The sequence below is a fragment of the Pelophylax lessonae genome, assembly GCF_965119305.1.
Source record: "Pelophylax lessonae genome assembly, chromosome: 7".
NCBI classification, from domain to species: Eukaryota; Metazoa; Chordata; class Amphibia; order Anura; family Ranidae; genus Pelophylax; species Pelophylax lessonae.
Genome location: NC_138774.1, coordinates 193,414,553 through 193,439,404, shown reverse-complemented (window position 1 = coordinate 193,439,404; position 24,852 = coordinate 193,414,553). Strand labels below are relative to the sequence as shown.

The 24,852-nt window shown below is 43.3% G+C and overlaps 1 protein-coding gene across 1 annotated transcript in view; it reads left to right on the top strand.

Annotated features, from left to right (window-relative positions):
- KCND1 (potassium voltage-gated channel subfamily D member 1) overlaps nucleotides 1-24,852 on the top strand; it is a 187,998-nt gene that overhangs the window by 31,563 nt on the left and 131,583 nt on the right. The window contains exon 2 of the mRNA XM_082262822.1: nucleotides 19,907-21,490. Coding sequence (XP_082118948.1) covers nucleotides 20,379-21,490 — 1,112 coding nt within the window. The 5' untranslated portion in view covers nucleotides 19,907-20,378. The remainder of the gene's footprint in view (nucleotides 1-19,906; nucleotides 21,491-24,852) is intronic.

Sequence of the window (24,852 nt, the reverse complement as noted above, 5' to 3'; positions counted from 1 at the left end):
GTTAACCCCTTCCCTGCCAGTGTCATTATTACAGTAAGTGCATTTTTAGCACTGATTACTGCAGTAATGTCACTGATCCCCCCAAAAGTGTCAAAAATGTCAGTTAGGGGTCCGATCTGTCCACCGCAATGTCGCAGTCCCACTAAAAATCACAGATCATCGCCATTACTAGTAAAAAAATATAAAAAAATAAAAATGACAAATTATTCCCATAGTTTGTAGACTTGATAACCTTTGCGCAAACCAATCAAAATACACTCATTGGGCTTTTGTTTACCAAAAATATATAGCAGAAAACAAATTGGCCTAAAATGATGGAAAAAATTTGATTTTTAAGTTTTTTTTATATTGGGAATATTATAGTATATATATTATATATATATTATGTAGAATGATAAAATACAGAATGTAAAAAATATTGTTTTTTTTTTTTTTCAGAATTGTTGCTCTATTTTTGTTTATAGCGCAAAAAATAAAATAAATCGCACAGGTGATCAAATACCACCAAAAGAAAGCTCTATTTGTGGGGGAAAGAAGGACATCAATTTTATTTGGGTACAGTGTCGTATGACCACACAATTGTCCGTTAAAATAACGCAGTGCTGAATCGCAAAAAATGGCCTGGTCAACCTTCTGGTCCAGAAGTGATTAAGGGGATTTATTACCCCACCAGGTTTTTACTATGTGTCCCAGTTCTCATTTGGGAGATTTCCCTTTACTTCCTGCCCCATAACCAAAACAGGAAATGAGAAAAAATCCCTTGAAAGTGAGGGAAACCCTGGTTGATACCAGGGTCATCACAACTAATACCCCAACTTGAAGATTTCCCTTCTATTACTGTTCTGGGGACAACCCAAAATTTGTGATTTTATGTGGTAACAGTAAACAGAACAAGTTGGCAAGAGGGTGAATCTCCAGAACAGGGACACAGACAGCAATAAAAATCTGACAGGTGTTCTAATCCCACTTCATCCAAAAGTTTAAAGTACCCTTAATTAAACTTTAGGATAAAGTAAGACAGTGCTAAAACCAACCTTTATTTTTCTGCATCGGTTTCCCTATGTCGCACTACTCCCTGGGGAGCTGCTTGAAGCGGGTTCCCCTGGGTTACCCATAGCAACAACTTAGTAATTAAAAGTACTTCAACGGTGCTTTTCCACTGCATGGTACGGATCGGTTTGGCGCTTTTCCACTGCATGGTACCGCATGGTACAGGTTCGAACGGTTCGGTACGGTTTGGTACAGCGCCGTTTTTCCACTACATGGTACGGCGTCGGTACGGCTCACTTAAACAGTACACCTTGGTTGGGGTTCCAAGCAGGCCGTACTGATACCATATCCCACAATCCTTTGCATGCAGCATTGATTGTTTGTCACTACTAGCCCCTCATTGGTCAGAGAATCGTTGTAATCCCACCCACTTAGTACTAAGTACTACAACAGTGGAAAAGCAAACCGAGCCGAGTAGAGCCTATACAGTGCTGAAAGGTGCCGACTCGTACCACGCAGTGGAAAAGCAAACTGAGCCAAGCTGGGCCAAGCAGTGCCGAGTGGAGCCGAGCCGGTACTTGCAGTGGAAAAGTGCCATTAGTGTTTGGCTCAGTCAGAAAACAGTCCAGGGAATGTGTTTTTTTTGTTGGTTTTATTTTATAATGGGACTGGTTTGGGATACTCCAACTGCATGAACTATGCACAACTTCAGGACTTCTAACTATGCTGAGTGCGACAAGGCCGCTGCTTCACCTTGCCACTCTAGTGAAGTATTTAATAAGCAAACTGTATAGTGAATGACTCTTCAGGACCCCGCTTGGCACCTCCTTTACCACCACGCTTGCATACTGTGTGTGCTAGCCCTTGTCCACTGATTCTTACTGGAGTGGTCCCCCTTCCTTGGCAGACCCCTTGGCAAGCCCCCTGGTACTCCCGGACACTGTTTTTCCCAGGTGACTCTGCCAGCAGCTCCACCGTCAGCTTTCCAGGATCCTTCAGGCTCAACTCCACACCTGGCTCACTAGCCCGACTGCCTTTGACCACCTTCCTCAAACAGTAGGAGGAGAGACAGCCGTCACCCTCCTCCTGGGACTCTGCTTCCTGCCAAAGACGCCCTGTCACATGTGCCCCTGGCTTCTATGAGCAATCCCAGGATTCACTGCGGTTGTGCCCTCCCACTGGGACTGTCACAAAAGCCTGTGTGTCACTGGCTGGGTTTCCTCCACTGTCCAACAGGCTCCCCTATTGGATGCAGTGGGGACACTCCCTCAGACCCAGTGAATCACACATGGACACATGTAACGGGCAGGACTAACAGATCAGGCTCCCCTGATAAGCAGAAGGAGCATAACAATGCTTTTACACCTAGCATCTATCTAGGAGGGTGCTACACGTATTAACTTTCTTTTGGGACAGCATGTAATAGAAAATCTCTCCAATGAGGACACATTTCCTAGCAGAACATGTTTCTTTAGTAAGATCAGGATAGGCTAATCTGATCTCCTCCATGAGCAAAAGATACATGTGCTTTATTGGAATGAAATTCATCACAGAAGTATTGGTGGCCCATAGACTTTTATTGAAGAGACCTATTCCATGCAAATAGTGGCAGAAACCACAAATCAGAAGGGACTGGAAATAGTCAGCTAAGAGCTCCCTGGTGGCTTTTCGGAGAACTGTATCTTGGCAAGGACAGCACTGATGTAATGGTAATTAAAGCATTGCTCTGACCTCCTGCAGTCCTTTCCAATGGTACTTCCTAGACTCCCTAAAGCCTGGTACACACGATCAGATTATCGGACAAACAATCTTCTGTTTTTGGTTGCATGCTAGTCTCATATAAAAAGTGAAGCGCTAACTCAATGTACGAAAATTCTCATACGACAGAATCAGTGGTGTATTTAGGTTTTGTGCTGCCCTAGGCCTGACTAAACTTGTCCCCCCCCCTAATTTACATATGACCCACCCCTTCCTGTAAAGGCCACGCCCTTTACTGTTTACGACCCGCCCTGTCATCTGTGAACCACAGACCACAAGTCTATCAGTGCCCATCAGCGTAGCCTCATCAGTTCCCACACGTTCAGCCTCATCAGTGCCCATCTGTGCAGCCTTATCAGTGCTGCCTCATTACTGCCCATCAGTGCAGCCTCATCACTGACCGCTTTATTGGGAAACCAGATCGATTTGCATCCTGGACTCTGCCCTCTGGCCCAATTCACCCCATAAGACTGGCACTATATTATTCTTTTAGTTTCCGAGCATGCCTAGTCCTGCTCTTACGATTTTTTTCAGGAGAAAATTGTACTAATTAACCACTTATAACTGTGTGTATATCTGCGTGGGGCGGTCCTCCTGCGCTAAATCACGTACCTGGACGTGATTTAGTGCACAGGGTCTGGGTCGCATGCGAGCGCCGCCGCCGACACTTCCGCTTTGATTGGACACAGCCAAACAGAGCGGGTCCAGCGGACGCGATGGCCGCCGGGACCCCTCGATTGTTCACATAGTAAACAAAACAGACCGCCGTTCTGTCAGAGAGGTAGAAGCAGAAACACAGATCTCTGTCTTCCTCCTGTTAAGCCACCCCACCACACAGTTAGAAAGCACTCCCTAGGAGCTCACTTAGCCCCTGAGAGCCCCTGATGTTAACTTCTTCCCTGCCAGTGTCATTGGTACAGTGACAGTGCTTTTTTTTTTTTTTTTTTAGCACTGATCACTGTATTGGTGTCACTGGTCCCCAAAAAAGTGTCAGTTAAGTGTCCAATTTGTCCACCACAATGTCACAGTCCCGCTAAAAATCGCTGATCTCCACCAATACTAGTCACAAAAATAAAAATTCTTTAAAAATATCCCATAGTTTGTAGAATTTGTATAATTGTATATTGTATAATTGTATATTGTATTGTATAATTTGCGCAAACCAATTAAGATACACTTATTGGTATATATTTTTTTTTTTACCAAAAATATGTAGTAGAGTACATATTGGCTAAAATTGATGAAGAAATGTTGATATTTTTACATTTTTTTATTGGGAATGTTATATAGCATAAAGTAAAAAATATAATTTTTTTTTTTTCAAAATTGTCGGTCATCGTTGTGTTTAGAGTGCAAAAAATAAAAACCACAGAGGTGATCAAAGACCACCAAAAGAAAGCTCTATTTGTGGGGAAAAAAAGGACTAATAGTTTTTTTGGGGTACAGCGTCGCATGTCCGTGCAATTGTCAGTTAACCACATCAGCCCTGGAAGATTTTACCGCCCTTAATGACCAGGCCATTTTTTGAGATTCAGCACTGCGTTGCTTTTACCACTTGCCGACCAGTCACGTTGACTGTACTGCGGCAAAGTGGCTCGATTCCGTCCAGCGACGTAGATCTACGTCGCTGGACTCCTCCCCTTCTGGGCTGCGCTTGTGCGCCGCCGGAGGCTCGCTCCCGCTGTGTTCAGTCACAGTTGGGCCATGGGAGGAGCAGCGGCGATCGCCGCCGCTCTTCCCCGATCGTCTGGGAATCGAGTCTGGAGATCCGCCCGCTTGTGTAAACAAAGCGGGCGGATCTCCTAAGCGACAAACAGTGACAGATTGCAGGGTTCAGCATAGCTGAACATGCGATCTGTCCCTGTGTCACTCAGTCACCTCCCCCCACACACGTTAGTAAGCACCAGGCATACATTAACCCCTCCCTCTCCAATAAAATGAACCCCTTCCCTGTCAGTGTAATTTTTACAGTAACAGTGCATATTTGTAGCACTGATTACTATAGAAATGTCACTGGTACGCCCAAAAGTGTCAAAAATGTCAGTCAAGGGTCCGATCTGTCCGCCGCAATGTCGCAGTCCCGCAAAAAAAATCACAGATCGCCGCCATTACTCGTTAAAAAATAAAAAACACCAAAAATGACAGAAATCTTTCCCTTAGTTAGTAAACTCAATAACTTTTGCGCAAACCAATCAAAATACGCTTATTGTGATTTTTTTTACCAAACATAGGTAGCAGAAACAAATTGGCCAAAAATTTAAAAAAATTTAGATTTTTACATTTTTTGGGGGGGAATTTCATATAAAAAAATGTGAAAAATATTGTTATTTTTTCAAAATGTACGCTCTTTTTTTGTTTATAGCGCAAAAAGTAAAAATCGCACAGGTGATCAAAAGAAAGCTCTGTTTGTGGGAAAAAAAGGACGTAAATTTCGTTTGGGTACAGCGTTGCACGACCGCGCAATTGTCAGTTAAAGTCGCACAGTGCTGAATCGCAAAAAGTGGCCCAGACGTAAGACAGCAAAATCCTCCGGTGGTAAAGTGATTAACTAACAACTGCACAGTCGTGCGTTGCTTTACCTAAATAGAATTGGTGTCCTTTTTTTCCCACAAATAGATCTTTCTTTTGGTGGTATTTGATCACCTCTGTGGTTTTTCAATTTTGCGTTATAAACAAAAAAATAGCGTCAATTTTAATTAAAAAAAAATATATATATATTTTTTACTTTCTGCTATATCCCAATGAAAATTTTTTAAAAAAAATCTAATTTTTTTTATCAGTTTAGGCCAATTTGTATTCGGCTACATATATTTGGTAAACAAAATCCCAAAAAGCGTATATTAATCGGTTGCGCAAAAGTTATAGCATTTACAAACCATGGGATAGATTTTTGGACTTTTTTTTTGTTGTTGTTTTTATTAGTAATGGAGGCGATCAGCGATTTTAGCGGGACTGCGACATTGCGGCCGACGAATCTGACACTGAGTGATACTTTTTGGGGACCAGGGACACCAATACAGTGATCAGTGCTAAATAATATGCAATGTTACTGTATAAATGACACTGGCAGGGAAGGGGTTAATACTGTGGGTGATCAAGTGGTTAAATGTGCTCCTAAATTGTGCTTACTAACTGTGTGGGGGGGGGGGGGCTCTGGGACAGGCACACAGAGATCGGTGTTTCAGCTTAGCTGAGACACACGCTCTCATTGTGCCGGTCTGACAGGAGAGCCGTCTGCTTTGTTTACATAGGCATGCTGCTCTCCTGTCAGTTTCCCTGAAGATTGCGGGAGGCTGGCAGCGAACAAGCCCGCACCTCCTGCTGCCTGGCTCCCGCTGTGTCTAATCACAGCGGAAGCGCAGCTACGGCAGCACACGCGCACCACTGAGATCGCATGCAAATAATCACGTAGATCTACGTGATTTTGCACAGCCAGCAAGTGGTTAAAGTAACGAAGTGCCGTATTGCAAAAAATGGCCTGGTCATGAAGGAGGGGTAAACCTTCCGGGGCTGAAGTGGTTAAACGAAAATCTGACGATCGAAATTTTAAAGCCTGCACCTATATGGTTTTGTCAGGCGAAAAGTTCCGCTGTGGAAAGCACTATACTAACGATCAGAAAATCGTCCGATTGTTCGTCATTGGAAATTTTACTTCCGATTTTCTTTTCGTGTGATAGGAGAACTGTGCACTGAAAGAAGTCTAAAAAAAAAAAAAAAAATTTGCAGTTTCTGTTACCCCAGTTTCACCAATGTTAATGAAAGGTAATATTATACAGGTAACATTGGGGGCTCATTTTTTTTACAAAGTTCAGCAAAGGTAAAATTGGAGAGTTGGCTACAGCAAGCAGTGAAGACTTGTTCTTAATTCTCTTACGTGCACTTGGAAAATGAAGCATGAAATTTGGTTGTCACCGAGCAATAGCTCCGTCTTTCTTTTCTCTGGATCATAAATTAGCTGTGCTATCTTTTGCTTTGTACACGGTGCTCCCTTGGAACTCCATCTATAATAGGCAGATAAAGTGCTCTCCGCTGGCACTCTGTATCCCAAGTGACAGCCTCCCCTCCTGTGCCTGTGTCCTGATCACTCTGGCTCTGGCGCTTGACAGCTCCTAGATAGCAGTGTGTTCTGATGGAATGGGATTATTCAGACACTGCATTACATGGCTGGAAATAAAGAAGCTCATGCTGGCTTTTCTTCTCATATGCTGTAAAATATTTAATCTAATAACAGGCATGAGTTTCACGGTTATGTAGCGGGGAAATGTCCATGCAATGATGGCAAGATGGTCTATAACCCTTCTGCAAAGAGGCTGCAGAACCTGTTTATGCAATAAACCCCCATACTGGGTGCATTTGATTTAAATCAAGATTTAAGTCACTAGTAAAAGGATTGATTTAAATCAACTCAATTTAAATGATAATTTATAAAGAGCAACTGTCATCTCTGTCCCGGAGCGGCTCCTCCTCTGACCCGCTGTTGACTCTCCGACAGTCCTATTCACTACGTAGTGAACAAGCACATAGCAGTCGTGTGAAACGCGTCTACTGTCCTACCCTGCTGTACCTTGTACCACTTATGTGAATAAAGAACTTTTCTTCATTAGATTCCATGGTGGTGTGTGACCATTTTCTTCTTTCATGCTTCTCCCGGGGGCGAGCCGAGGTTCAGCACCCACCTTGAATAATGGACTTTGACTACCCTGAGCGGTGTTATCTCTCTTCATTGTACGGCTGGTGATGCAGCAGTAACATAACAAGGTGAGGGACATGGCGGTAGCAGGTGAGTGGCTGCCTGCTGACAGGCACTGCCATGATGTATCTGAAATGATAGGTGCTCTTTAACCACTTCTGGACCAGAAGATTTTCCCCCTTAACCGCTTGCCCGACCGCCGCACGACTATTTACTGCGGCAGTCAGCCCCCTACTGGGCAAAGCGATGTAGGACTACGTCGCTCGCCCACGAGCCTCTAGGGGGCAAGCGTGCGCCGCCGGAGGCGCGCTCCGGCCCCCGCTTGTTCACTAACATCCCCGCGCGGGTGAATGGCGGCTCCGATGTCCGCTGGCCACTCGCGATCTCCTGCTGGAGAGGGAGAAAGGCAGGCGGCTGATGTAAACAAAGCCGCCTGTCATTCTTCCTGGTGTAACTGCAGAGACTGTACGATCCTGCTATGTAGGATCGTATGTCTCTGTGGTTACATCACAAGCCACACCCCCCCACAGCTAGAATCACGCCCCTAGGGATACATTTAACCCACTGTTTACAAATAAAGTTAACCCCTTCCCTGCCAGTGTCATTTTTACAGTAACAGTGCATATTTATAGCACTGATTACTGTAGTAATGTCACTGGTCCCCCTAAAAGTGTCAAAAATGTCAGTCAAGGGTCCGATCTGTCCACCGCAATGTCGCAGTCCCGCAAAAAAAAAAAATCGCAGATCGCCGCCATTACTAGTTAAAAAAATAAAAATGACATAAATCTTTCCCTTAGTTAGTAAACGCAATTACTTTTGCGCAAACCAATCAAAATACGCTTATTGCGATTTTTTTCACCAAAAATATGTAGCAGAAAACAAATTGGCCTAAAATGTTAAAAAATTTAGATTTTTACATTTTTTTGGGCTATTTCTTATAAAAAAATTTGAAATATATATATATATATATATATATATATATATTTTTTAATTGTAGAAGGCTATTACTCCATAAACTGGCACCAATACTAGGAGCTATTACTGTGCAAACTGGCACCAATACTATGGGCTATTACTGCATAATCTGGCACCCATACTAGGGGCTATTACTCCATAAACTGGCACCAATACTAGGAGCTATTAGTGCGCAAACTGGCACCAATACTATGGGCTATTATTGCATAATCTGGCACCCATACTAGGGGCTATTACCCCATAAACTGGCACCAATACTAGGAGCTATTACTGCGAAAAACTGGCACCAATACTATTGGCTATTATTCCATAAACTGGCACCCATACTAGGGGCTATTATTCCATAAACTGGCACCAATACTAGGGGCTATTATTCCATAAACTGGCACCCATACTAGGGGCTATTGCCCCATAAACTGGCAACAATACTAGGAGCTATTACTGCGCAAACTGACACCAATACTATTGGCTATTACTGCATAAACTGGCACCCATACTAGGGGCTATTATTCCATAAACTGGCACCAATACTAGGGGCTATTATTCCATAAACTGGCACCCATACTAGGGGCTATTGCCCCATAAACTGGCAACAATACTAGGAGCTATTACTGCGCAAACTGACACCAATACTATTGGCTATTACTGCATAAACTGGCACCCATACTAGGGGCTATTATTCCATAAACTGGCACCAATACTAGGGGCTATTATTCCATAAACTGGCACCCATACTAGGGGCTATTGCCCCATAAACTGGCAACAATACTAGGAGCTATTACTGCGCAAACTGACACCAATACTATTGGCTATTACTGCATAAACTGGCACCCATACTAGGGGCTATTATTCCATAAACTGGCACCAATACTAGGGGCTATTATTCCATAAACTGGCACCCATACTAGGGGCTATTGCCCCATAAACTGGCAACAATACTAGGAGCTATTACTGCGCAAACTGGCACCAATACTAGGGGCTATTATTCCATAAACTGGCACCCATACTAGGGGCTATTATTCCATAAACTGGCACCAATACTAGGGGATATTATTCCATAAACTGGCACCAATACTAGGGGTTATTATTCCATAAACTGGCACCAATACTAGGGGATATTATTCCATAAACTGGCACCAATACTAGGGGCTATTATTCCATAAACTGGCACCCATACTAGGGGCTATTGCCCCATAAACTGGCAACAATACTAGGAGCTATTACTGCGCAAACTGACACCAATACTATTGGCTATTACTGCATAAACTGGCACCAATACTAGGAGCTATTAATGCTTAAACTAACACCATTACTGGGTAAACTGTTTCCTGAAATTGCTTAAAACGATAAAGAAAAGCTTTTAGGAGTTTTCCTCTTTCTTAGGTATGAAGCAAAACCTGAGGAAGAAAGGAAAACTCTTGAAAGCTTGTCTTTTAAGTGTTAGGTTAGTAAAATAAAAAGGTATCATTGCATACTGCATTACTCTCCTATTTTGTAACCCTATCTATATATATATACTTTTTTTTAGTTTTTTTCAGTGGTATAATATGGTGGTGAAAACTATGAGTGCCCCCCCCAGTTTTGACTGTGGTATCTTATGTGCCACCCCCCCAATATAGTGTTCGCCACTGAACTACAGGACTTACAAATCTCCATAGGCAAACATTTTACAGGTTACCAGTTTAGAGTTACAGAGGGGGTCTAGTTCTAGAATTATTGCTCTCGCTCTAACGATTGCAGCAATACCTCACATGTGTGGTTTGAACACCGTTTACATATGTGAGCGCGACTTACATATATGTTCGCTTCTGCGTGTGAGCTCGGAGGGATGGGGGGGGGGGGGCTTTAAACTTTTTTTTTCTCATTTATTTTACTTTGTATTTTTTATTTTTACACTGTCTCTTTAAAAAACATTTTTTACAACTTTCATTAATATTACAAGGAATTTAAACATCCCTTGTAATAGAAAAAAATAAGATGGGCCTCTTTATTGAGTTCTGGGGTTAAAAGACCTCAGATCCCACATTTACATTTAAACACAAAAAAAAAGTAATTTTGCCTTTAAGGAGGAGAAAAAAATCATTCCTTTAGGACCGGAAAGTGGAAGTCATGTTTCTCTGGTCCTCCAAGGGCATAGAGCTGAGTGGGTGCTATTGTGCCCTCACTCAGCTTCCTTCCCAGACACCCGACACATGGGATCGGCTCTGGGCTAAACCCTGAGACGACTGGGGGGGGGGGGGGCCTCACCCGCTGCCTAAAAAAGTGAATTCGCCACCGGGACCACTTTTATCAGATGCAGAATCGCCCGCAGTACAAAAAAATACCATGGTTATGGCAGCTACCTGCTGCCATAACGGTATGTAACATCAAAGTAATGATGTAAATGTAGTGGGGGTGGAGTTACTAAACCCACAACAGTAAAATCAGTCTGTATATGCAGTAAAGCATGCTTGTTATACTCACTGCGGAACCTAAGGTGTTAATCCTCCGCATTGTGTAAAAAAGGCTTTTTGAGCCTGTCTTCTCTGATCCTCCCCTTCTTCTACTGTCCCCAAATCATCTCCTGATAGTACAGAGCCTAGGAGTCAGTCTGCACATGCTCAGTATGGTATGTATTGCTAGAGAGTTTTTTTTTTTTTTTCTTTTTGGGAGGGTGCATCAGCACAGGGCCAATCAGCACTGTCCAAACAGAGGGTCAGGGGTCATGCAACCTCATAGGATAGTCGGAGTAGAATGAAAACTCCTCCTACAAGCTTTACCCAGCCACTGATAGAAGTCACAAGACTGCTATATACTGCTGATGAGAAAAGCTATTTAGCAGTTTATATTTACTAAAATAATTGCACTTCCATGTCCCGAGTACTGTGGGAGACCAGATATGATGAATGCCGGCTCCTGGGTTTAGTAACACTTTAACATTTTTCTTGGTGTACAAGTGAGCTGTGTATTTAGAATCAGTGCCGGGACAAGGTCATTCAGAGCCCAGGGCGAACATGCCAAATTGTGCACCCCCCCCTCAAACATATGAGCATTATGTGTCAGCAAAAATACCCCCCCCCCCCCCCAAAAAAAAAAAAAAAAAAATTGAGCACTAATCTGCATGCCTAGCTGAAAACATCTCATTCCACGTATACTCCCAGCACAACCCACCTTAAAAAAAAAATGTCCCATTCATAGCACAAACCCTACCCCCCTAAGTTTCCCATCCGAGAACAAATTCTCTCTCCCAATCCCCCATCCTAGCACAAATCCCCCCTCCCCGCCAAAAATTTCCCCTCCTAGCAAAAATGCCCCCATAATTATCCCCTCTAGCACAAGTATCCTCTGGAAAAAAATTCCCCTCCTAGTACAAATTCTCTTCTCCCCCCTTAACGTATTACCTTTTCCAGCACAAACCCCCCAAATCCCCCATCCTAGCACAAATCCTCCCCCCCCTCCCAATACAAATCCCCCCAAATCACCACTCTTAGCACACCTCCCCAAATTACCCCTCTTAGATCAATTCTTACCTCCTGCTGCAAACCCCCCCCCCCAAAAAAAAAATTCCCCTCCTAGCAAAAATGCCCCCCCTAATTATCCCCACTAGGACAAATATCCTCCCCAAAATGTTTTTCCCCTCCTAGCACCATATTACCTTTCTAGCACAAACCCCTCAAATCCCCAATCCTAGCACAAATCCTCCCCCCCCCCCTCCCAAAACAAATGCCCACTCATAGCACACCTCCCCAATTTACCTCTCCTAGAATAATTCTTATCTCCTGCCACCCTCCCCCCCTCACAAAATTCTCCCTCCCCAGCAAATCCCCAACCCCCAATCTTCTTGTGGTGGCCCTGAACCTCACATAATACCACAGTGTCCAGGGCAGCCGTCCCTCCTGCCCACCGCTTGTCACGGCCCTGCTTAGAGTTTCCTGACTTTGAGTCTATCACACAGAACCAAACTGATAGCAGAATTGGTGACAGATTGCCTTACTTGTCACCCTCTCTACCCCTGGCCCCTGCTAGTCTTGTGTAGCTTTGACCTTTGACCTTGTTATTTTGACACTATAGGGTTGATTTACTAAAGGCGAACAGGCTCTTCACTTTGCAGGGGAAGTTGCACTTTGCAGGGGAAGTTGCTGTTTTCATTGGAATTTTCCACACAGCTTAGTGCATGTTTTGAAATTTCACTTTGCAAAGGCTACCCAAACATGAAAGGAAAAAAAAAAAACAGCACTTTTGCATACATGTGATTGGCTGATGGAAGTCAGCAGGGCGTGGCCTCATTCACTCTGCTCTGGGGGAAATTGCCATTAGAAGTGCCACTTCCCTTGCAAAGTGCACAGCCTCTTTGTCTTTAGTACATCAAGCACTATGACTAGCTGGTCAACTGGGGGAGGAGCTAAAGACTGGCCTAGCGAGGCGAGAAGTATACGTCTGGTCCTCTTTACAGAGAAATGTTTTCAGTTTGTCCCTGTATGCAAAATGTTTTCCCATCACAATATACTGTATATAAGAAATGAATATAGGGAATGGTAATGTGACCACTAGGAACACCACTTCTATATATTCGTTTATATCTGCTCCTATGTACCAACCGATAGTAAGCAGCTATTGCAGGTCTACAAATGATGTCAGTGAATTAATTCATAAACAGCATTGAGGACGGGATCAGTAGTTCGTTATGAGTTTTTGCAGATGACACAAAATTGGGCAGGGCAATAACTGCACAGCATGAAGCAGATATCCTACAGAATGACCTGGACAAAATAACAGAGTGGGCAACGACATGGCAAATGAGGTTTAATGTGGAGAAGTGTAAGGTTTTGCACTTGGGAACTAAAAACATAAAAGCACAATACACATTAGGAGGGGAACCCTTGGGGGAATCAAAAATGGAGAAAGATCTGGGAGTGTTGGTAGAGGATAGACTAAGCAATAGCATGCAATGTCAAGCGGCAGCTGCCAAAGCCGGCAGAATATTAGCATGCATAAAGAAAGGGATGTATTCCAGAGATAAGACTATAATCCTTCCACTTTATAAAACTCTGGTCCGACCGCATCTGGAGTATTCTGTCCAGTTCTGGTCGCCAGTCCTCAGGAAGGATGTGTTGGAGCTGGAGAGAGTCCAGAGAAGGGCAACTCAACTAATTAGGGGATTGGAGGACCTTAATTATGAAAAGCGCCTACAATAGCCTAATTTATTCTCCCTGGAGAAGAGACGCCTGAGAGGAGACATGATAGCAATTTATAAATATCTCAATGGTGATCTCAGCATAGAAAAAAAGCTGTTCAGTCGCAAGGATTGCATGAGGACGTGAGGGCATACAATGCGATTAGAGGAGAAGCGTTTTGACCTCAGGCAATGCAGGGGGTTCTTTACTGTTAGGGCTACAAGAGTGTGGAATTCTCTACCACAAGAGGTGGTTTCTGCGGGAAGTATGGCTACTTTCAAAAGACTCTTAGACGTACATCTCAAGGATCAGAACATTCAGGGGTATGAGAGATGATTACGGCCACACACACCTACACAGGTTGAACTGGATGGACTATTGTCTTTATTCAACCTCACCTACTATGTAAGTGGAATATGCTACTGTGTTTTCAGGTCTGCGTATTAAGAGGAGGGGACTTGATGTCTGTGTATTAGGAGGAGAGGAGAGGTCAGTGTATCCTGATGTCTGTGTATTAGGAGGAGAGGAGAGGTCAGTGTATCCTGATGTCTGTGTATTAGGGGAGGAGAGGTCAGTGTATCCTGATGTCTGTGTATTAGGAGGAGAGATCAGTGTATCCCGATTTCTGTGTATTAGGAGAGGAGAGGTCAGTGTATCCTGATGTCTGTGTATTAGGAGGAGAGGAGAGCTCAGTGTATCCTGATGTCTGTGTATTAGGAGAGAAGAGGTCAGTGTATCCTGATGTCTGTGTATTAGGAGGAGAGGAGAGATCAGTGTATCCTGATGTCTGTGTATTAGGAGGAGAGGAGAGGTCAGTGTATCCTGATGTCTGTGTATTAGGAGAGAAGAGGTCAGTGTATCCTGATGTCTGTGTATTAGGAGGAGAGGAGAGGTCAGTGTATCCTGATGTCTGTGTATTAGGAGGAGAGGAGAGGTCAGTGTATCCTGATGTCTGTGTATTAGGGGAGGAGAGGTCAGTGTATCCTGATGTCTGTGTATTAGGAGGAGAGATCAGTGTATCCCGATTTCTGTGTATTAGGAGAGGAGAGGTCAGTGTATCCTGATGTCTGTGTATTAGGAGGAGAGGAGAGCTCAGTGTATCCTGATGTCTGTGTATTAGGAGAGAAGAGGTCAGTGTATCCTGATGTCTGTGTATTAGGAGGAGAGGAGAGATCAGTGTATCCTGATGTCTGTGTATTAGGAGGAGAGGAGAGGTCAGTGTATCCTGATGTCTGTGTATTAGGAGAGAAGAGGTCAGTGTATCCTGATGTCTGTGTATTAGGAGGAGAGGAGAGGTCAGTGTATCCTGATGTCTGTGTATTAGGAGGAGAGGAGAGGTCAGTGTATCCTGATGTCTGTGTATTAGGAGGAGAGGAGAGGTCAGTGTATCCTGATGTCTGTGTATTAGGAGGAGAGGAGAGGTCAGTGTATCCTGATGTCTGTGTATTAGGAGAGAAGAGGTCAGTGTATCCTGATGTCTGTGTATTAGGAGGAGAGGAGAGATCAGTGTATCCTGATGTCTGTGTATTAGGAGGAGAGGAGAGGTCAGTGTATCCTGATGTCTGTGTATTAGGAGAGAAGAGGTCAGTGTATCCTGATGTCTGTGTATTAGGAGGAGAGGAGAGGTCAGTGTATCCTGATGTCTGTGTATTAGGAGGAGAGGAGAGGTCAGTGTATCCTGATGTCTGTGTATTAGGAGGAGAGGAGAGGTCAGTGTATCCTGATGTCTGTGTATTAGGAGGAGAGGAGAGGTCAGTGTATCCTGATGTCTGTGTATTAGGAGGAGAGGAGAGGTCAGTGTATCCTGATGTCTGTGTATTAGGAGGAGAGGAGAGGTCAGTGTATCCTGATGTCTGTGTATTAGGAGAGGAGAGGTCAGTGTATCCTGATGTCTGTGTATTAGGAGGAGAGGAGAGGTCAGTGTATCCTGATGTCTATGTATTAGGAGGAGAGGAGAGGTCAGTGTATCCTGATGTCTGTGTATTAGGAGGAGTGGAGAGGTCAGTGTATACTGATGTCTGTGTATTACGAGAAGAGAGGACATGTCAGTGTATCTTGGTGTAGCATATGAGGAGATGCATAGATCAGTGCTATATCTTGGCCTAGGCCAGTGATGGCGAACCTTGGCACCCCATATGTTTTGGAACTACATATCCCATGATGCTCAACTACACTGCAGAGTAATATAATAAAAACCAAAAAGTGCAGCGCTGAAATCAGTATACAATTATATAGCTGAAAAGCTCATATAAAGAAAACAAAAAAGGAGAGGGGATAATGTCCAAATGAATAGTCCCAATATTAAGTGCAGAGATGTGAATCCACGTGCAAAATAACTTTCTTCCAGTGACACCAGGGAAAAGTGTAGGAAGGGGACACCCTTGTGCTCAGGTATAACAAGCAGCTTACCGAAATTCCGTGGCTGCTCAATTTAATGAGACAGCCTCTCCCAGCTAGTAGTAAACCAGTAGGTCAACCGATATCAAGCTCAGGTGCTTCGAAAGACTCCAAAAGCCGAAAGCCGTTTCCGGTGTGTTGTTAAACCGATCACATTAATATGTGGCACACTTGGAACTTCTCATATACTCCATTGAACGTAAAGCCATATGTAGAAAGAAACAGAGGCCCATAGCGTAATCCCGTAAACCAATAGGTAGATTTATTAAAAAAACTACTTACAATTTAAAAGACAAAAACAGGCATGTAGTATGTGCCGGTCATGGATCTAACCGCGGCGTCCCGCAAGTCTCCAGATCAGCATATGGATAAACAGCCGGCTTCGTTGGGGGGCGTGTGGACGTTTATGTCCACACGCCCCCCAACGAAGCCGGCTGTTTATCCATATGCTGATCTGGAGACTTGCGGGACGCCGCGGTATGTCCACACGCCCCCCAACGAAGCCGGCTGTTTATCCATATGCTGATCTGGAGACTTGCGGGACGCCGCGGTTAGATCCATGACCGGCACATACTACATGCCTGTTTTTGTCTTTTAAATTGTAAGTAGTTTTTTTAATAAATTTACCTATTGGTTTACGGGATTACGCTATGGGCCTCTGTTTCTTTCTACATATGGCTTTACGTTCAATGGAGTATATGAGAAGTTCCAAGTGTGCCACATATTAATGTGATCGGTTTAACAACACACCGGAAACGGCTTTCGGCTTTTGGAGTCTTTCGAAGCACCTGAGCTTGATATCGGTTGACCTACTGGTTTACTACTAGCTGGGAGAGGCTGTCTCATTAAATTGAGCAGCCACGGAATTTCGGTAAGCTGCTTGTTATACCTGAGCACAAGGGTGTCCCCTTCCTACACTTTTCCTGGTGTCACTGGAAGAAAGTTATTTTGCACGTGGATTCACATCTTTGCACTTAATATTGGGACTATTCCTTTGGACATTATCCCCTCTCCTTTTTTGTTTTCTTTATATGAGCTTTTCAGCTATATAATTGTATACTGATTTCAGCGCTGCACTTTTTGGTTTTTATTGTATTTTTTCAATCACTGTTAGTTGATTTTGTGCCAGCTGCTCACTATTGTTCTTAATCATTTGGTTTTCTGTCACATCTAGCGCGGAAATTTTTCTTCTATTTATATTACACTGCAGAGTACATGAGCATCATGGGAAATGTAGTTTCAAAACATCTGGGGTGCCAAGGTTCGCCATCACTGGCCTAGGCCAACAAGTCCCAGGCCTAGGGCGGCACTTTGCAGGGGGGCAGCAAAAAAAGCTGGCACCAAGCACTAAAAAAAAACAGCCTCCTCCCGGCTCCTGCACAAAAAGGGTCCCCGCCGGCTTGTGCAACACTTTTAGTATAGTTCCAGTCTTATGGGGTGAATTGGGCCAGAGGGCAGTGTCTAGGAGGCAAATCAGTCTGGCACCCCCATAAAGCGGTCACACTGCTACCTGCCAGTATGATAATACCGGCCGGTGAGGACATTCAGACAGACCGCAGGCCGCCAACCACACTTAATACAACTGGCCCGACGGCCGCCAATGCTAATAGGTTTGGCACTGCAGCCTAATGCTCCGCCTACCCTCCTCCACCCCCAGGTATGGCAGGCATCATGTCAATAATATAATTTCATTTCTTTAAACATCCTTGTCCTTGAGTGAGCATATTGAATTGCTACATATACAATTATGACTTTTAAATGTATATGATGGCAATAATATTTTGACCTGCTCACCTCCATATGTGCTATCGCAATATGTCACTGGATTAGTAAGATTACCCCTATTGTATAACATATTTGGACTTGTGTTTGCTGCCACTGATTTTTTCATTTATTTGTATAATAACTATGGACGTCCTAGGCATTATACAAATTAGTTAAAATAATCCTAGGATTACAATCAGTGACAGCAAACACAAGTCCAAATATCCTAAAAGAAAGGAGTAATCTTACTAATCCAGTGACATAAGGCTGTAGTAATGGGCACTGATATGGCTGCACTGATGGGCAACTGATGTGCTGCACTGATGACATGAGGTGACACTGATATGCTGTCCTGATGGGCACTGATATGTTGCATTGATGGGCACTGATGAGGCTGCACTGATGGGCACTAATGAGGCTGCAATGATGGGCACTGATTAGGCTGCACTGATGGGCACTGATGAGGTTGAACTTATGGGAACTGATGAGGCTGCACTGAAGGGCACTGATAGACTGTGGTTGTGATCTGTGGTTTACAGATGACAGGGCAGGTAACAGGAAGGGGTGTGGCCTTTACAGGAAGGGGTGGGTCATATTTAAATTAGGGGGTGCCCAAGTATAGTCAGGCCTAGGGCAGCACAAAACCTAAATACAACCCTGGCATAGATATTAGTGTCCTTATGTCTGTATATTAGGAGGGGGGAAGTGGTCAATGTCCTAAAGTCTGCATATTAGGAGAAGCATAAAGCTCAGAACCCTGATGTCTGTGTAGTAGGAGAAACAGGCAGATCAGTTTCCTAATGTCTGCATATTAAAGAGACACTAAACACAACATTTCATTTACATTACCCCTTCTATTTCTGTATGTGGATGATGTCACTGTTATTTAAAAAATACAAAAACATCTAAGTACCTTTTTCCTTAGCTGGTTAGTGGGCATAGAGGAGGATGGGGGAAGGAGTGGGCTGTCATTTACCACTGTGTATACGCCCACATATGTGACTCTATAGTCACATGGGCTTCTCAGATATGATAGGGAGGAAATGTTTGCAAAGAAACTCACTAAAAACAGTGCAGAGCTGCCAACACTGCTCTGCAAAATCCCTTGCTAAAATGGGGACAAGGACAGAAGGTGGAGATAGAGAAAAACAGGATCAACCAGTGTTTTTTGCACAATACAGAAAACTAATCTCATAGTGAGTTTGAACAGCATGTAATTCACCATTTATTGATATTTTTTTATGATGTGGGTTTAGTGACACTTTAGGAGAAGCATAGATATAAGGGTCCTGATGTCTGTGTATCCGGGGAAGCATAGATATTGGTGTCCTGATGTCTGTGTATCCGGAGAAGCATAGATATCAGGGTCCTGACGTCTGTGTATCCGGAGAAGCATAGATATCGGTGTCCTGATGTCTATGTATCAGGAGAAGCATAGATATCGGTGTCCTGATGTCTGTGTATCAGGAGAAGCATAGATATCGGTGTCCTAAAGTCTGTGTATCAGGAGAAGCATAGATATCGGTGTCCTGATGTCTGTGTATCAGGAGAAGCATAGATATCGGTGTCCTGATGTCTATGTATCAGGAGAAGCATAGATATCGGTGTCCTGATGTCTGTGTATCAGGAGAAGCATAGATACCGGTGTCCTGATGTCTATGTATCAGGAGAAGCATAGCTATCAGTGTCCTGATGTCTGTGTATCAGGAGAAGCATAGATATTGGTGTCCTCCTGATGTCTGTGTATCAGGAGAAGCATAGAGATCGGTGTTCTGATGTCTGTGTATCAGGAGAAGCATAGATACCGGTGTCCTGATGTCTATGTATCAGGAGAAGCATAGCTATCAGTGTCCTGATGTCTGTGTATCAGGAGAAGCATAGATATTGGTGTCCTCCTGATGTCTGTGTATCAGGAGAAGCGTAGAGATCGGTGTTCTGATGTCTGTGTATCAGGAGAAGCATAGATATCGGTGTTCTGATATGTGTGTATTAGGAGAAGTATAAAAGTCAGGGGGTCCTGGTGTCTTTGTTTTAGGCTGGGTGGAAAAGTCTGAGTTCCATACCCTTGTATGGAGGTTAGAGAGTATAGAACTTGTATAGAACAACAGCATTTATAAAATATGTACTATTGATATTCTTCTTCTTTTGCATATCTTATATTTTCCACATTTGTCTACAGATCATGAACATCTTGGAAAAGAAACCTAATTAGAGGCTGTGTGGGAGAAAAACACAGGAAGAGTTTGTGGGATGCACACAGAGAATCCAAGAAGACATCCAAGAATCCAATAGGAAACTGAAGACTAAATAAAAAATAAGAATGGCCTTCTATGTTCCGTTAAAGCCTCCCTATCTGAGGAGTTAGTCATCAATGAATGGTATTCCAGATCGAAAGCCTATGAGTTGCTTATCCCAGTCTGATTTACCCATACTTGGCCAGTGTTGAGTTAGAGAGTCCGAAATCCACTTCAGGGTCACTGGAAACCCATAGGGTCATCTTGAACATTGTATTCCCTTGGTTCCCAAAAGCTGGAGCAATAAAATCAGTTCTCACAACCTTTCTGTGTTCTGGTGGCAATTTGACCTTTTCATGGTCACACTCTGGACCAAAACACTGGACTTGTGGCTGCTGAAGACTTAGCCATTTAAGCATGGCGGCCGGAGTGGCTACTTGGCTTCCCTTTGCTCGAGCAGCAGCAGTAGGATGGCTACCTCTTGCAAAGAAGCCTATGCCCAAGCCCCCGAGCGACAAAGGGAAAAAAAGTGATGAAATACTTGTGGTGAATGTTAGTGGCCGGAAGTTCCAGACATGGAAAAATACTCTGGACAGATATCCAGACACCTTACTGGGCAGCACGGAGAAAGAATTCTTCTTCAACCAAGAGACACAGGAATATTTCTTTGACCGTGATCCTGAAATGTTTAGGCACATTCTTAATTTCTACAGGACAGGCAAGTTGCATTATCCTCGGCATGAATGCATCCAAGCCTTTGATGAAGAGCTGTCATTCTATGGCATTATCCCAGAGATTATAGGAGACTGTTGTCTAGAAGAATATCGTGACCGGAAAAAAGAAAATTTGGAGAGGTTAGCGGAGGACACTGAAGCTGAAATAGGAAGCGATGCCCCTCTCCCTCCCAACAGTACTTTTCGTCAGCGATTGTGGAGGGCTTTTGAAAATCCTCATACCAGCACTATGGCCCTTGTTTTCTATTATGTTACTGGATTTTTCATCGCTGTGTCAGTGATTGCCAATGTGGTGGAGACAGTGCCTTGTCGTCCACCAGCTGGGCGCCTAAAGGATCTGCCCTGTGGGGAGAAATACCAGTTAGCCTTTGTTTGCATGGATACAGCCTGCGTCCTTATATTCACTTTTGAGTACCTCATGCGACTTTTTGCAGCCCCAAGCCGTTGTAAGTTCATGCGCAGTGTTATGAGCATCATAGACGTGGTGGCCATAATGCCATATTACATTGGCCTGGTCATGCCAAACGAGAATGTGAGTGGTGCCTTTGTGACATTACGTGTTTTCCGAGTCTTCCGGATCTTCAAATTCTCCCGGCACTCTCAGGGGCTTCGGATCCTTGGGTACACCTTGAAGAGCTGTGCCTCTGAACTTGGCTTCCTTCTGTTCTCCCTCACCATGGCCATTATCATTTTTGCCACTGTGATGTTCTACGCCGAGAAGGGGACAAGTAAAACGAAGTTCACCAGCATTCCTGCTGCCTTCTGGTACACCATTGTTACTATGACAACACTGGGGTGAGCCATGTGACTTTTTATTTGCCTTGATTTGATTATTGCTAAGGCAACCCAAGAGTGGGCCATGTGATCTTTCCCATGAAAGATACCAGAGTTACTATGACAATTCTAGGATGAGTCACTAGATACCATGAACATGTTGGGATGTTTCTCAGGGGGCTGTGCTGTATAAAGCAATTATTAGTCAACTGTGAAAAATAGTGTTGTTGTGCATTAAAAGCCTACACAATCTAGGCTTCTGTACTGCCAAGTGGCCATTATTCTATTCTGTAACTGTGTAGGAGGGTACTATTTCCAGAAGCAGTGTGTCACAGTGGCACCAAGTGCCCTGTAGTTATGGCAGGGCTTGGGAAGTCAATTTCATCCAGATCATTTTTTTTTTTCCCTTTTTTTTTTTTTATACTGTGGGTGTACAAAGTGACGGAATTTATATAAATGTAAGAACGTTCGCTGCTAACTGTTTATTGAAATAAATAGGTAACATAGGCACTAGAAAATGTTTTAGACAATGTAAAATTAGGAAACATCCCCACTCTAACTATAACCCTAATATCAATTCAGTGTGGATGGATATGTGAACTGCTGCATTTCTAACTACTCTTTTCTTTGTGACATAGTACCTTTAACAAAAAAAAAATACACCTAAAATATAGGTTACTTTAGTAAAAGTCACAAATACATTTCAGAAATATACACTGCATTACCAAAAGTATTGGGACGCCTGCCTTTACACGCACATGAACTTTAATGGCATCCCAGTCTTAGTCTGTAGGGTTCAATATTAAGTTGGCCCACCCTTTGCAGCTATAACAGCTTCAACTCTTCTGGGAAGGCTGTCCACAAGGTTTAGGAGTGTCTATGGGAATGTCTGACCATTCTTCCAGAAGCACATATGTGAGGTCAGGCACTGATTTTGGACAAGAAGACCTGGCTCGCAGTCTCCGCTCTAATTCATCCCAAAGGTGTTATGTCGGGTTGAGTTCAGGACTCTGTGCAGGCCAGTTAGGTTCCTCCACCCCAAACTCGCTCATCCATGTACTTTTAGACCTTGTTTAACCACTTAAGTACCGCAAGATTTTACCCCCTTCCTGACCAGACCCCTTTTTTCAACTTGCCACTTCGTGACTTTAACTGACAATCGTGCTGTCATGCAATGTGGTACCCAAACAAAATTTACGTCCTTTTTTTCCCACAAACAGAGCTTTCTTTTGGTGGTATTTGATCACCTCTGCGCTTTTTATTTTTTGCGATATTAATAAAAAAAGAGCAAAAATTTTGCAAAAAAATGACATTTTCAACTTTGTCTTTTAAAAAATATCCAATATACTCAATTTATGGCTTTTTTTTTGCCAAAATATATTTAGCTACATGTCTTTGACAAAAAAAATTCAATGAGTGTATTTTTATTGGTTTGCGCAAAAGTTATAGCGTCTACAAACGATGGTGTAAATACTGAAATTTACGCAGCTTTAATTTCTGACTGCCTATCTCATTTCATGAAGTGCTAGAATGGCAGGGCAGTACAAACCCCCCCCCAAACTACCACTTTTTGGAAAGTAGACATCCTAAGGAATGTTCTGAGAGGCATGTTGAGCTCATTGAATATTTCATTTTTTTGTCACAGGTGTTTGAAAAATGACTAAAAAAAACATTTTTTTTTTTTTTTTTACACAAAGTTGTCATTGAAATTATATATTGCTCACACATGCCATGGGTATATGTGTAATTACACCCCAAAATATATTCTGCTGCTTCTCCTGAGTACAGGGATACCACATATGTGAGACTTTTTCGGAGCCTAGCTGTGTACGGGAGCCCGAAAACAAATCACCACCATCAGAATTTCAAAGGGCGTACATTTTCATTGCATTTTCTCACTACCTATAACGGTTTAGGAGGCCCTGAAATGTCAAGATACCACAAAACCCCCCCAAATGACCCCATTTTGGAAAGTAGACACCCCAAGCTGTTTGCTGAGAGGCATGGTGAGTCCATGGAATATTTTATATTTTGCCACAAGTTTTGGGAAAATTACAGTTTTTATTTTTTTATTTTTTTTTTTACACAACGTTGTCACTAAAAGATACATTTCTCACACATGACATGGGTATATGTGGAATGACACCCCAAAATACATTCTGCCGCTTCTCCTGAGTATGGGGATGCCCCATGTGTGAGACTTTTTGGGAGCCTAGCTGTGTACAGGACCGCGAAAACCAATCAACACTCTCAGGTTTTCTAATGGCGTAAATTGTGCATGTCACCTCTGCACTACCTGTCACAGTTTCGGAGGCCCTAAAATTCCAAGATAGCACAAACCCCCCCCCCCCAAATGACCCCATTTTGGAAAGTAGACACCCCAAGCTATTTGCTGAGAGGCATGGTGAGTCCATGGAATATTTTATATTTTGCCACAAGTTCCGGGAAATATATATATATATTTTTTTTTTTTCACAAAGTTGTCAGTAAATGATATATTGCTCACACATGCCATGGGTATATGTGAAATGACACCCCAAAATACATTCTGCTGCTTCTCCTGAGTACAAGGATACCCCATGTGTGAGACTTTTTTGCAGTCTAGCCGCGTACAGGACCCGGAAAACCAATCCCCACTTTCAGGCTTTCCAAGGGCGTAAATTGTTGATTTCACTCCTGACTACATATCACGGTTTCGGAGGCCCTAAAATTTCAAGATAGCACAAAACCCCCCCAAATGACCCCATTTTGGAAAGTAGACACCCCAAGCTATTTGCTGAGAGGCATGGTGAGTCCATGGAATATTTTATATTTTGCCACAAGTTCCGGGAAATATATATATATATTTTTTTTTTTCACAAAGTTGTCAGTAAATGATATATTGCTCACACATGCCATGGGTATATGTGAAATGACACCCCAAAATACATTCTGCTGCTTCTCCTGAGTACAAGGATACCCCATGTGTGAGACTTTTTTGCAGTCTAGCCGAGTACAGGACCCGCAAAACCAGTCCCCACTTTCAGGCTTTCCAAGGGCGTAAATTGTTGATTTCACTCCTGACTACCTATCACAGTTTCGGAGGCCATGAAAGCGGCCAATTACCTGCTAGGATTACTTTTACATGTAAGCCGACCGCTGGCTGTAAAAAACGATACCAAGATGATGCCTAAATCTGCAGGCATCATCCTGGTATAACCACTCAAAGTCCAGCAACGTACCAGTACATTGCTGGTCTTTGTTTGGCATATAGGTTTTTTTTTTTTTCATGCAGCCTGTGGGCTGAACGGAAAAAAAGAGAACCTATCAGAAATCAGCACAGGAATAATGCGTAGTATTACTCATCATTAACCGCCAAAACAACCACCCACTGAATTTAATGA